Here is a 14,130-nt window from a genome sequence, read left to right as displayed (position 1 = left end):
TTTTGGCAAACAAAATTTAATTATCTTACTTGTATCTAATATATATCAAATAGTTTTTATGATGTTAATCATAATTATTAATTAAAATATTTTTTAGAAACAATATGCATCTTAGATATCTAATTTAATATCATTTATAAAGGCACTCATATATATCAAATATTAACTTTAATTTTTTTGATAATTATTCCCTCCGTCCCAATTTATGTGGCACTTTTCGCTTTTTGAGAGTCAATTTTACTAAACTTTGAAGCTAAATTGGATTAGATTAACTTAATATTAAAATTTATATATTTGAAAATTACATGAAAAGTTCTAGTATAAGTTGCAACTTTTCTCATATCATTTTGATGAACAAATACATTTTAAAATGTTGGTCAAAGTTCATACAGTTTGAATTTCGAAAAGCGAAAAGTGCCACATAAATTGGGATAGAGAGAGTAATTTTTATTTCTATAATTACGTTAGGACAAACGAACATATTTTCAATTATCAGGTGGCTTTCCAAACAGACCCTAATTCCATTTGCAGGACAAACCCAGTTTTTTAAGAGAAATAAATAACAAAATCATGGTATAATAAAACCCTGTGGGTTGGTTTTAGCTTTAAAACTACTTTTTTCCTTCTTTTTTTTTGGCAAACAAAATTTAATTGAAAGGTAAGAAAAATAACTACTAGCTTACTACATATTGAGAAAATCTTATTTCATGATCTTAGCAATCCCTAAATCCATTGAAGAACAAAAACATCCCTAAAAACATGTAGAAACAAAAAAAATCACACAAATATCTATAACTTATTTTAGACATAAATTTTAAAAGTATTTCTTTATTAAATTCCGTGTCAAGTTAAATTACATCACATAAATTAGAATGGAGAGAGTATTATAAAGAGTAGAACAAAAACATGAGGAAAAAAAAAATCATAAAAACAAACAAATCACAATTTATTTAGTAGGGACTTAGTAGCTCAGTTGGTTGGCTACCTGGACTTTTACCTTGTTGGTGAGTGTTCGAATACCCACACTCCAAGCTGTAATGCCTCCCTCATTTCCCTTCCCCTTCTCCTACGTAATAAAAAAGATTTTTTATTCTTATTTTTTAAAAAATCACAATTTTAAGAAACTGGTATTAGGAATGAAAACCCTGATGTTTGGTTTTAGCTTTAAATCTTCTTTCCCATTTTCATTTGTGGTAATTTTTTTTTATTATTACTATCTTACATATTGAGAAAATCTATTTCGTGATCACAACAATCCCTAAATCCATTCCAAAACAAAACAATATATATAAGAGAGAGAAGTAACAACAATGTACTCACAATTTTGCAAATAAGTTGGATCACACATTTCAAAAGTCTTATTTCCTCTATCCCAATTTATATGATACACTTTATTTTTTAGTCTGTCCTAAAAATAATGATACATCTCTACATTAAAAAATAATTTAACTAAAAACTTTCCCATTTACCCTTACAGCCACACAAATATCTATAACTTATTTTAAACACTAAATTCAAAAGTATTTCCTTCTTAAACTCCGCATCAAGTCAAATCATATCACATAAATTGAAACACAAAGAGAGAGTATTATAAAGAGTAGAACAGAAACACGAACAAAAAAAAAAAAAAAAAAAATACCACAATTTTAAGAACCTAGTATTACCTAATAAAAACCCTGGTGTTTGGTTTTAGCTTTGAAACTACTTTTTTTTTTCTTTCCATTTTTGTTTTTTGGCAAACAAAAATTAATAATCTTACCTGTTACCTAATGTGTACTATGATCATAACAACCCCTAATAAATCCATTCCTAGGACAAAACAAAACAACATATATAACAGAAAGAAGTAACAATTTTACTCAACCAATTTTGCAAGTTATCACAAACAATTACTCAATCGGTGCGTTCATTATATAGCTGTCATCCACCACCAATGCCGTTATCTGCGGTTGATCCATCAATGGAAGAGGATGATGATGACGTGGAATACGAAGAAATTGAGGTTGAAGAAGATGAAGATGACGTGGAATACGAAGAAATCGAGGTTGAAGTCGAAGAAGAAATTGAGGTTGAAGAAGAAGGTTAGTTTTTTTTTTTTTTTTTTTTTTTTTTGGTGTTATCAACTCTAATGTGCTGAATTGGTGATGTTTAAGTTGTTAATCATTGTTAGTTGAAATAATAACACTTGGATATATACTTTTTTTTTTTTCTATTTTTAATTGTCTGTGTATGCTCTTTAGAAGAATCAGTATCAATTAGGTTATTTTTTTGTGTTATTAACTCTAGTGTGATATTTAAGTTCTAGTAAATAACACTTGGATATCTATTTTATGCTATTTTTAATTGCTGATATTGTTTGTTTTGCTTGTTATTCCAATGTTGTGATAATTAGGTTTTTGTTTTTGTGTGTGTGTTTGTGTGTGTTATCAACTTCAGTATGCTGAATTGCTTATATTTATGTTGTTAATCATTTTTTTTAACTGAAATAATATTGGATATCTATTTTATTGCTATTTTTAATTGTGTGTATGCTCTTTGTTTTGCTTGTTATTCCAATGAATGTAGATGATCAATTAGGTTTTTTTTTTTTTGTTTTTGTGTGTGTGTTTGTGTGTGTTATTAACTTCAGTATGCTGAATTGCTATATTTATGTTGTTAATCATTGTTATTTTGAACATGGATATCATTCTTTTTGTTATTTTGTGTGTAAATAATAACACTTTTTTGGATATTAACTACTTTATTGCTTTTTTTTATTGTATTGTAATTGTGTGTATGCTCTTTCAGTGAATGTAGATGATAAAAAAAGGTTAGGTTTTTTTTGTGTTATTAACTCTAGTTTGCTGAATTGCTTATATTTATGTTGTTTATCAAATTTTTTAAATTGAAATAACACTTGGATATATACTTTTTTGTTATTTTAAATTGTTTATATGCTCTTTGATTGACTGTTATTTCGTTTAGAAGAGGTAGAAGAGGAGGAGGAGGTAGAAGAGGAAGAAGGTGAAGGATCGATTCCGATGAATGTAGATGATCAACAAGGTTAGTTCTTTGTGTTATCAACTCTAGTATGCTGAATTGCTGATTTATTTTGATAACCGTGGTGTCCGGGCCAGCTTGCATGCTTCTCGAGTAATTTCACTAGTTAACTATGTCTACCAAGGCTAGGACAGATGGAAAGAAATCACCAGTGCTTTTGTCTCTGCTGAATTGCGGATATTTAAGTTGTTAATCATTATTATTTGAAATAGAGTTTATGGTAAAAAAACACACTATCACTTTTTCGCGAGTTTCACATTCCAACTATCATCATCAAATGTTCCATTTTCCCACATGAACTATCACCATCTATGTATTAAAACACACTTAATCTATCAGCTTTTCCCTGCTCTTCCCTTCTCCTACATGATAGGTTTAGGGTTTTCAGGTAGTTGTTGGAAGTGTGTTTTATTACGTAAATGGTGATAGTTCAGGTAGGAAAAGGGAACAACTGATAGTTAGGGTGTGAAACTCGCAAAAAAGGGATAACTTAGGTGTGTTTTTGACCATAAGCTCTTTGAAATAACACGTCGGTATCTACTTTATTGCTATTTCTATTTGTCTTTATGTCTCTTTGCTTTGCTTGCCTCTTATTTCATTAGAAGAGGTAGAAGAAGAGGTAGAAGAGGAGCAAGAAGAGGAGGAAGAGGAAGAGGAAGAAGTACAAGGCGAAGAGGAAGAAGGTGATGGATCAATTCCATTGAATGTAGATGATCAAATAGGTTAGTTTTTTTTTTTTTTTTAATCGACTCCAGTATGCTGATATTTAAATTGTTAATGGGGAATGCGCATTTGCTTAAAATAGTTTCCAATAACTGTTTTGCGCTTTTGAGCCCCGCATAGAGCCTTTAATTATACCTCACCGAAAATCTGATTGTTGCAAATAGCTTATTAAAGCCACTTCCTCTTTGGTCAGGATCAAACCTATGGGACTTAAGAAATGATATAAAAAAGGGGGCAAATTTTCATATTAAATAAATATGTAGTAGAAGACATCAGATTCCAAATGACAAATTCAAACTTGAAAAGGATTTTCCTTATTCTTGAAGAAAGTTATTATTTGTGTAGATGATCAAAAAGTTCCTTACTTGTGTTATCAACTCCAGTATTCTGATTACGTGAATTCCTTTTTTGAAATAAACCTTAGGTTTAATTGTCTGTATATCTCTTTGCTGTGCTACTTCCTTGTAGAAGAGGAAATGTTATCAACTCTAGTATTCTGATTATGTGAATTCCTTTTTTGAAATAAAACTTAGGTTTAATTGTCTGTATATCTCTTTGCTTTGCTACTTTCTCATAGAAGAGGAGGAGGAAGAAGAAGTGGAAGAGGAAGAGGAGGAGGAAGAAGAAGTGGAGGAGGAAGAGGAGGAGGAAGAAGAAGTGGAAGAGGAGGAGGAGGAAGAGGAAGAAGAAGAAGTACAAGGTGAAGAAAAAGATCAAGGATCAATTCCAATGAATGTAGATGATCAAAAAGGTTAGCTTTTGTGTTATCAAGTCCAGCATGCTGATATTTAACTTGTTAATCATTATCATGTGAATTTCCTTTTTTGAAATAATACTTGGGTTTGCTATTTTTAATTGTCTGTATGTCTCTTTGCTTTGCTTGCCTGCTATTTCATTAGAAGAGGTAGAAGAGGAAGAGGAGGAGGAGGAAGAAGAAGAAATACAAGGTGAAGAAGAAAAAGGTCAAGGATCAAGTCCACTCAATGTACATGATCAACAAGGTTAGTTCTTTGTGTCCATTATGCTGATATTTAAGTTGTTAATCATTATTATGTGAACTACTTTTTTTTTTTTTTATATGATATTTGAGTGTCTACTTTCTTGCTATTTTTAATTATCTGTATGTAACTATGTATCTAAATATCTTTGCTTTGCTACTTTCTTGTAGAAGAGGAGAAAGAGGGAGAGGAAGAAGAAGTCCAAGATGAAGAAGAAAAAGGTCAAGGATCAAGTCCGTTCGATGTAGATCATCAAAAAGGTCAAGGATTAAGTCCGCTCAATGTAGATCATCAAAAAGGTGAGTTCTTTGTGTTATCAACTCCAGTGTGCTGATATTTAAGGTCATTATTATGTGATTTTGTTTTTTGTAATAATACTTGGGGTATCTACTCTCTTGCTCTTTTTTTTTTTTTGTTTAAATTTTCTGTATGTCTTGTTGCTTTGTTTGCCTGTTATTTCGTTGAGTATCTAACTTTCATTGTGTGTCTGGTTGTTTTACATGCCGAATCATTGTAATTTTTGTGAGAAGAAATGGAACATCATTGCCTTAGGGAGAAAAGTGCTTCTGCTACTATAAGTCTTATTGGGATTGATATTTAAGTTCTCATTCAAGCTTATTATTTTTTATGCCCTTTCTTTTTTGGTTTGTTCTTTTTTTGGGGTGTGTGTGTGTGTGTGTGCAGGGGGACTTAGACAGCCAATGACAGTTCGTGAAAAAAAAAAAGTGCAATAAGAGTATGCATTATTTTTCCTTTTTTATGAAACATATCAATTTACATTTAAAACTTGCCTTTCTTGCGATTAGCCTCTGATGTACTAATTTTATTCAAGCCATTATTCCTGTCACATACTTCGCCACCTCCCTGTCACATATTTCTCCGCCTCCTTGTTTCTTTTCTGCCATATTTGTGATAACTTATCCAATTACAACATTAACTACCGATTCACCTATTTATCAAATCTCATCGGCATGGTGTAAGATCCCAAGTTTTAATGGATTCATTCTTTTCTACCAGGGGCTAAACTAACTACACCTAGATCCAGGCGTTATTTGTTCTAATATCTAAACCCTGAAGGGAGAATACCGCCCAGTATCATGGGTTGCATAAGTTGTTTCAAGTGAAGCGAGATTTTTCCACCTTGAGCACCATATGTTTGGAGTTGTAAAAGATATATGAAGATTATGTGCTACAAAAATAGGTATAATCATAGGAGAAGAAACCATCACTAGTAAATGTTTAGGTGTCGTGAACTGCTTGTCGATGTTTCCAAAAGAATAGCACTGCACCATAAGGATGAGAATTATTACTACGCTAGTTTTCTTTTCTTTCTTTTGGCTGATGAAATTATCTTCAAGTTGATCTTACCCTCCTCAATGAGTTATTCAACAATTTTCCTAATAGCTAAGCATCTGTCAATGCTATTCCAAACACCACAATCAAATTTGTAATCCTTTTAGGCTCATAACCTCCAATCTACGAGTATGATACCTACTTATTGGTCTTGAAAACCTAAATTTGGAGATATCGTGAGATCGTCGCAGTGCAATCAAATAGAAAGATTTGAATTTTTTTAATTAGAGGCACTTGAAGCATAAGAAGAATGTATCTACCAGTTTCTCCAAAAAAAAGAAAAAAAAAAAGAAAACGTATCTACCAATTTTGTGGAGGAACATGTAACTATAGATTTTTTTTTTTCTGATTAAAATCCGTTGTATTTAACTAAAGCAGTACATTGCTGCCTTTACAAACAATAGTTATTTTCTTTTGGAAGGACAAAAAACAACAATTATGCCTCCATTCCGAACTTGTTAGAGTTGCCTATGTGAAATTTATGTACCATTCTGTTTTGTTTGTTTGGCAGGACTACGTTTTAACATTGCATAATTTGTCTTTTTAAGGCAAATTAGGGTTTACTTAAACTAGAGATTCTCTAAATCACATACACACATTGTTGCACTCATCCTTACATAGAAATCTGTTACAAGCTTTGCAAAATTACAAAAGAAGCATCCATTTTGGATGTGGTGGGAGCTGATGAAGAATATCATGATATGAAAGTTCTTCCTTTAATGCCACCAGCGTGTTTCTGAACGCCCTTTCCATATCCTGGAGAAGGCATGCACGCAAGTCATCTGTGCTAACAAGTTCCTCCGTATTTTAATAGGTAAGTCATGGGGCAATAAACCCATTTTCACAAATTCCCGTCTTTCTCAATTGAAAGCTAAACATGCCAAACCATCAACCTTTCTTTTACAAAGGGAAGATATGAGGGGATTCCCTTTTTCAAGATCCCTAACCTAGTCCTTTGCTTGGTTCTTCGGCGCAAAGATTTGAGATACCTTTTCCTGCCCTATAAATTCTCGCCCATTAGGTGACAAGAATTGAGAACAAAAGTGAAGATAGAGCGAAGATAATATAATTAAGGGAAAAGGGCTAAAAATATCCTCCGTTACGCATTTGGGTCAAAAATACCCCTTCCGTCATTAAAGTTATCAAATATACCCCTGTCCTCCCCAAATCCCCCAACTAAATAATTTTTGAAACCTATCATTTAAACCCGACATTTATCATTTAAACCTGACATTTTCACATTTGACAAGGTTCAGCTAACCAATATACTGAAGTTAGGAACTTAGAAACAATTAAGGTGCTTAATGATTAAATCAGGTCATTAGCATGTACCCATCTCTTTAACTAGGTCTAGTAGGAATAGCAAACCGAAAGAAAGGGAGGTGTGGGGAGGGGAATAGGGGGTGTAACACCATTCAGAGAAGACAAATCCAAGGGCATGTTGAAACTTTACTGCAATTATAATTTCCCAAAAACAAACCATATTTACATTCAGATTAAATGGTAACTCCTAACCTACCCATGAAAGCACACTATTTTATGCTAACACTAACAAAAATACGTGCTAACATCCCCACAGGCTTAACATTACATCACCAGAAAAGTTTACCACATCGGCCAAGACAAACTATTCAACTCTATTCCTTGACCTTATTATTTTAAGCTCAAAAAACATGTATTTTATGAAGCTCCATATCAATAATCAATTCTGGTTGAGTATCAACAGGTTTTGACGAGAGTATATTGGATATGAAGCTCCAAAAAGGAAGGTAAAGAGTATATTGACGAGAGATAAGTTCAAAAAGGGTAGGTTTTTCATTTAGTTGGGTCAGGTTTAAATGATGGAGAGGGTTTACAAAATGGAATCGGGTTATTTTGGGGGATTTGGGGATTTCCGTTAAGACATGGGGTATATTCGAAAACTTTAATGACGGGAGGGGTATTTTTGACCCAAATTCGTAATGAAGGATATTTTTAGCCCTTTTCCCAAAGTAGAGGGGTACTTTTGACCCTTTTCCCTATAATTAAATTAGTACATTGCTCTTCTCTCCAAATAAATAGCCCTTGGGTTTACCCTGTGCGCACCCAAAGGGTAGCGGCTGCGGGTTCCCATGTCATAAAAAAAAAAAAAAATAGCCCTTGTGATGTATACATGAATGGTTTTCCATAGAATCTGACTTCCTATTTCTCCCCATTCGTTTCTAGCTCCAGAAGTTCTGGGATATGGTCTTTAGCATTATTCAGTTGACACCATAAGTATAAAAGTGAAGAAAAGAGAATTTTAAGTAGTACACAACTCCTCTTCAAATAACCCTTATGATACATACATGTATGGAATTCCATATCTTTGACTTTATATTGCATTCTCACATTCCCTTTTAAGCTGCAAATATTTTATAATATGGTCTTGGTCACCACTTGCTTGACTCCAAACATACTGGAGAATTTGTTCAAAACTTCAAATGTAGTTTCTCAATGAAACAAGTAGTTGATATTCTATGATTCCTTTTCACATAAAGTAGCTCTCAGATTTCCAACATCGATCTTGGATGGGAAATTTGGTATGGGACAATCCTAACCTCAGGAGCTAGCTTTTGGGGTTGAGTTAGACCCAAGTTCTATTTCTTATCATGGTATTTGTAAGATACGACACTTGGGTCTAACTCAACTCCGAAAGCTAGCTTATGAGAGGAGGATTGTCCAAGTCCATATAAGCAGACCACCAGTCCATTCCCCAACCAATGTGAGACTCTAACCCCACTCCAACACCCCCCTTCACGCTCCGGCCCAGCCCGAGCGCGGATCGGGAGACCAACATGGATGATCCTGACTCTGATACAATGTAATGATATGAAATTTGGTCCTAACTCAACCCCAAGAGCTAGCTCATGAGGGGAGGATTACCCAAGTCCATATAAGCAGATCACCAGTCCATTCCCCAACCAATGTGAGAGTCTAACCCACTCTAACACGATGCACCAATAATCTATTTTGTTGTTAGTATTTCATTCACCAGCAACCTTGTTCTCCGTACTTGCCCCAGTTTTATTACCCTTCTGTAAGGTACGTCTTCTTGGCTATACCTCTTTACCAAAAAAATGTCTTCTCGGCTATACCTTCATAGTCAATCTTTTATTCCGAAGTCTCAAGTTTCTTAATCTATTTACCACATTTTTTCTCGGTTTACAGAACGCTCTTTCATTTGATTAGGTGGAAGTACCTCTAGTCTTCTCTAATGAATTAAGGAGCATCTGATGTTTTTCTTTGAATCATTCTTTCTGCTTTACAATGGGATGGATCATATGCACATAACTTCGTCGTATTTCACTTAAAAGTCCTCTATTCCACTGTTTGGCGTTTACCATGGAGCTTCAACACTGCTCCTAGGTACAACGGAGCTTATTGCGGTAGGTACTAGGTACATCAAAGGTTTTTCGTGCTTGAGAACCGAGATTGCGTTCTCCCAACTTCTGAATTTGGAGCATTGGAGGCTAATGTGTTTTTAGTTTCAAACTTTTACTCTCAAATTCTTACAACCAGTGTGAGTGAAACATAACTCTATTATAGCTTCATTCAGCTTTGATGATTGAGATGACATCATTCAATGAAGGCGAATACTCTTTCCTCCAACATCTGAATCTTCCGTATATCAATCTTGTAAAGCAAAAGTAAGTATCACACCTTCTGATAACATCATTCAATGAAGGCGAATTCTCTTTCCTCCAAAATCTGAATTTTCAGTATATCAGTCTTGTAAAGCAAAAGTAAGTATTACACTTTTGTGACGTGGAGGTATTTCAATCTACATATCTGGAAGAAGTGCTTCTATGACTCCAGCAGTCTCAAGATGCAGCTTCAAGAAGTCTAAGGTCATCCCGATGGTGGAGACGAACAAATTCAATTAGCACAAGCATTTAATTGCAGACATATGAGACGCCTCGAATGACTTATTCAGGGTTACCGCTAGGAGCATTACAGGAGAAATGTCTTGTCTGCAGTCTGGTGACTGTAGAAGGTGAGAAGATGCTAGCAGGGTGGCAGAAGAGTTACGTATGAAAATGAGGCAAGACAAAATTGATCTAGAGCATATTTCATGCGCACTAGTGGTATCAAATGGTTGAAGAGGCCACAATGGAGCTTTTTTAAGATACGAAAGATGGAACAAAAAGTTGCATATGATGAACTGGAAGGTGGTATCACATCTCTAAAAGGTAAGGTGTGCTTGAGTGATAGATCTGGAGGAAAGTGGATTTTAGAGATTCAGCTATTGGATATAAGACTTGTGGAGGACAGTGATAACACACGACAAACAAGAATGGGGCGGGGGACTAGAAACATTTCATTACCTTATGGATGTGGACTATGGGGACATATCATGAAGAAAGATGTAGTTTAGCGACAACATCACTTTTAAAGTTGGCAGTGAAATAGTTCAAATTTTGGAAGGATAGGTGGTGTGATGATGATATTTTGAGAATTTCCTTTCTGACTATCGACAACATTTTGGCCAAAAGGATATGACGACTCATCAGGTTTACAGGACAGGACATAAGATGACATTCACAGGGATTTGAAATTCAGAAAAATCCAGATGATAGGGAGAGAGATAATACCAAAACTTGATGAATTTTTTTGAATAAACAAAACATCAAAGAGTTGGAACAAGGCACTCAGGAAATGGGATGGAATTGGGGATAAATACATAAATTTTAAATTAGGGAACATAACACCATTAGTACTACATATTTATATTTTTGAAATTGATATTTATAAATCATGAAAAACATATTGCATCTTAGCAATGTTATCAGATGGTATACTTTTCATAAAAATTTGGGGGTTACCAAATAATCTAATATAGGAAACAATCTGCACATTTTGTATGAATTCAGGAAGGCTGGTGGGTAATTCGCGGATACAAGTCTGAGGAGAAAACGAGATCTTCATCAAAAAATAAAAAAGGTACATGATAGTGTCTGACGTTGTCATTGGTGTCTAGACCATACAAAATAAGGTGTTTTTTCATATAAAAGGTCGATTCCATTGTTTCTAACATGGTATTAATATCACTCATGTGCAGAGTCTAGTTGAAATTCCTTTCAACTTTTACTTGTGTATTAAACACAGTAAAAAGGAGTCTAGAATCTTCTTAAAGTGCCTTCTTTTGTGTTGTGTGATGTCCTCGTTTTGGGGTGCACTAAGTTTCCTGTGACCTTAGTCTATCTTTTTAGATTAAACAACCTTTTTTCTGTTTACACTGACTTCCTAGGTAGATAATCATAGAGGTTCTGCCACAAAGAGCTTGCTTGTGTTTTATGGTGGAGACATTTACATTGGCAATAGTCTTTATTGTTATATTTCTTGCTTGTAGATGGTATCCAAGTTCTGGAGCCTTTGGGGCTTGAACAGCACTTAAGATCAGGCTTTTCTACTCAACAAGAGCCTGTAGCAAATTTACCACCACATACCCCTTTGATTGAAGGTGCTAGTGACAGTTGCAGAATTTCTAATTTTGATGAAACAAAAGAGAGGATGGATGGTGAGAACTCTTATTATATCATATGGGAACACTGGTTAGTTTTGAAGGAAGATACTTGTATATGGTATTCTGTAGACTCACACAGATCCATTTGGAGTTCTTGCAGGAAAAAGAACCCACATAGAATCTGATGTCCAAGCTTCTGGATTTGAGGATGGTGAAACAAATACAGAGAGAATCCAGACTTTTGGTCAAGAACTGGATGCTGAAATGTTGAGTGATGTTTCTGGCAAGGTGGCTATTGGTGTTCAGCTTACTGAAGGAGGTGGTCAAGGGGACGATTTAAAGCAAACATCACCAAGGTTTTAGTTATACTGCTGTTGCCTTGTTCGATTTTTTTCGTTGTAGTTGGAAGTTGGGTTATTATGCTGATTTTGAATGTCTCTTACTGGAAGTTTTTTTGCATATAGTTTAAGTAGAGCCAAGTTTAACAGTATCTAGTCTTTCCAGGTTGGATGTTCGCAAGACAAGGGAAAGAAGTTCGTCCCCTGCTGCTGATTCCAGGGGTGGAAGCAAAAGACTAGCTATGAGATGTGAATTTTTTGCCAGGGGTTGGTGCATCAAAGGGAAGTCTTGTAGATTTCTTCACATAAAGGATCATGTCACTAGCCATGATAAGGAAGGTGGTGGTCAAGATGAGACAATGATAAAAAGCAAACTTGCAGATGACAAAGGTAATCCCGAACCATAGTCCTTATGTAGGAATTTGTTAACGTGCTTTACTTTGATACTGCAAAGCCTTGCTTCACTAATTGGGACGAGGTGCCTTATTCTGTGTAGGTTTGGAAGAGAATGGCAAGAGATCATCTTCTGATTCAGTACAATCAGCAGTTCAATCTGGAGAGCATCTACAATTGAGAGGTGATGAGGAATTGCATATGCGTAAGGATGGACCTTCGTCCACCCCAGAAGTCGGAAGAGAGAGCCTTGGATGTAAACCGTACTTGGCTGGTTGTAGCACCTCTTCTTCACCATTACTCAAAGATGGCTCTTTACATAAGAATAGCCTCCATGATAGAAAGCTTAGCTCGGCCCTGTTATCTGACAGTTACCAAAATACTGTAGTCTCCCCATACTCCTCAGGTTTGGAAAATATGAATTATAAGAGGTACCGGTCTGTGTTCGAAAATCATGGCTCGCGAGTTTTTAATGACTCTGTAGATAGGTTTTCTCATCATTGTTCTTCTTCGCGGAACATAGATGCCCTGGATGATCAGAAGCTTTTGGATAGTACCCAAGAATATTCTTCTTCTAAATCCACCTCTTTGCAGCATAGGTCTTCAGCGTTTCCTAGTTCCAAAACCGAACTTTCTCGGATTGATTTATCACGGGACACACGATGCTCATCTGATTATAGAACTATGGCGTCTTTTGACGATTGGGAGCCATCTGGTCCTTTTCGACCATCATTCTTGCTTAGTCAAATGATCGGATGTCCTGAAAGTCTATATGATCCTATTCGTGATAGTATGGATCAAAGTAACGTAGGAGATGGGCCCTCAAAGTCCTCTTTCTCTGGAAAAGGAGGGCCTGTAACCAAACATATGCAGGCGAATGCTGATCCAGTTTCAACAGGAACCTTGGGTCCAGAGCAGAGCTCCAATAAAGTTCCAATTTCTGGTCATATCTACAATAAGGATATATTGCCTGACAAACAGTCCGAGAAAGAGATGTCTACTAATGAAACAGATACAGCAGATACAGCAGTTGCTCATCAGGAAAACATGAAAACCTCTTCAAAAGAAGAGAAGTATTCAAGATCCGCTAAAGCAGATAAACTACATTTATCTACTGAGCTACCGCACAGCAGGCCCCGGAAAAAGACACAATCAGAATCTGAGAGGCTCAGACATGGAAATGAAATTGATAGTGACTGGAAGACAGACAGATCTGTGAACAAAGAGTCGAGAGTTTTGAAGCATTTTCATGCTGATCTTGTGGAGTTTATTAAAGAACTATTAAAACCAGCTTGGAGTGAAGGTCTCATGAGTAAGGATGCTTACAAGTTGATAGTTAAGAAGACAGTTGATAAAGTTATCAACTCTTTGCATCCCAATCAGATTCCTGGTACGGCTGAATCAATCAGAGAGTATCTTGACATATGTCAGCCAAAACTTGCTAAGCTCATTGAGGTGAGTCATGCTTCGAAAAGATACTTATGCTGTAAAGAGTACTGTCCATGTGAAGTCTATTTGTCTCTAATTTGACAAGTAATTTGTCTTTGCAGGCGTACGTGGAAAAACATGGAAAATCCTGATAATATTAAATGAGCTTTGCTCAGCATAAGGGGTAGGTGGATATATATGGAAAAGCTTGAAATTATTAAGTTAGTTATGCTAAGAATATTGCCAACAATAGCAAATTGGTGAAACACATTTTTGTGAGCCTAATTTGCTACTTGTAGGGTTAGACAGAAGACTTGAAAACCATTAATTTTGTGTACGGATTTCGTCTTTCTATATAGGAACTTTTCTGCTA

General features: G+C 35.2%; 2 protein-coding genes across 2 annotated transcripts; both read left to right on the top strand.

Moving 5' to 3' along the window:
- The first annotated feature begins 1,680 nt into the window (after positions 1–1,680).
- Positions 1,681–4,354, top strand: LOC132037715 (uncharacterized). Its single transcript, XM_059428309.1, has 4 exons — positions 1,681–2,081; positions 2,965–3,042; positions 3,642–3,761; positions 4,296–4,354. Exons 1-4 carry the CDS (start codon positions 1,934–1,936, stop codon positions 4,337–4,339), a joined length of 390 nt encoding a protein of 129 aa, XP_059284292.1. The 5' UTR covers positions 1,681–1,933; the 3' UTR covers positions 4,340–4,354.
- A 137-nt stretch (positions 4,355–4,491) lies between these two features.
- LOC132038216 (protein FRIGIDA-ESSENTIAL 1-like) lies at positions 4,492–14,130 on the top strand. Its single transcript, XM_059428921.1, has 8 exons — positions 4,492–4,513; positions 4,662–4,763; positions 4,931–5,059; positions 11,485–11,652; positions 11,759–11,954; positions 12,103–12,326; positions 12,433–13,784; positions 13,880–14,130. The coding sequence occupies exons 1-8, from the start codon at positions 4,492–4,494 to the stop codon at positions 13,907–13,909; spliced, it is 2,223 nt and encodes a 740-aa protein (XP_059284904.1). The 3' UTR covers positions 13,910–14,130.

This window comes from Lycium ferocissimum, chromosome 11, assembly GCF_029784015.1.
Source record: "Lycium ferocissimum isolate CSIRO_LF1 chromosome 11, AGI_CSIRO_Lferr_CH_V1, whole genome shotgun sequence".
Classification (NCBI taxonomy): domain Eukaryota; kingdom Viridiplantae; phylum Streptophyta; class Magnoliopsida; order Solanales; family Solanaceae; genus Lycium; species Lycium ferocissimum.
The sequence above is the reverse complement of the archived record's forward strand: the minus strand, read 5'-3'. Positions and strand labels throughout refer to the sequence as shown.

What these genes read in the sequence shown, in the direction of transcription:
- LOC132038216 (XM_059428921.1), top strand. Translation starts at nt 4,492, where the DNA reads ATGAATGTAGATGATCAAAAAG. An exon ending in CAATGTAGATCATCAAAAAG is followed by an intron (nt 5,060 to 11,484) that starts GTGAGTTCTTTG and finishes TCTTGCTTGTAG; the next exon opens with ATGGTATCCAAGTTCTGGAG. An exon ending in CAAACTTGCAGATGACAAAG is followed by an intron (nt 12,327 to 12,432) that starts GTAATCCCGAAC and finishes TATTCTGTGTAG; the next exon opens with GTTTGGAAGAGAATGGCAAG.
- LOC132037715 (XM_059428309.1), top strand. Translation starts at nt 1,934, where the DNA reads ATGCCGTTATCTGCGGTTGATCCATCAATGGAAGAGGATGATGATGAC. An exon ending in AATTGAGGTTGAAGAAGAAG is followed by an intron (nt 2,082 to 2,964) that starts GTTAGTTTTTTT and finishes TATTTCGTTTAG; the next exon opens with AAGAGGTAGAAGAGGAGGAG. An exon ending in GAATGTAGATGATCAAATAG is followed by an intron (nt 3,762 to 4,295) that starts GTTAGTTTTTTT and finishes AATAAAACTTAG; the next exon opens with GTTTAATTGTCTGTATATCT.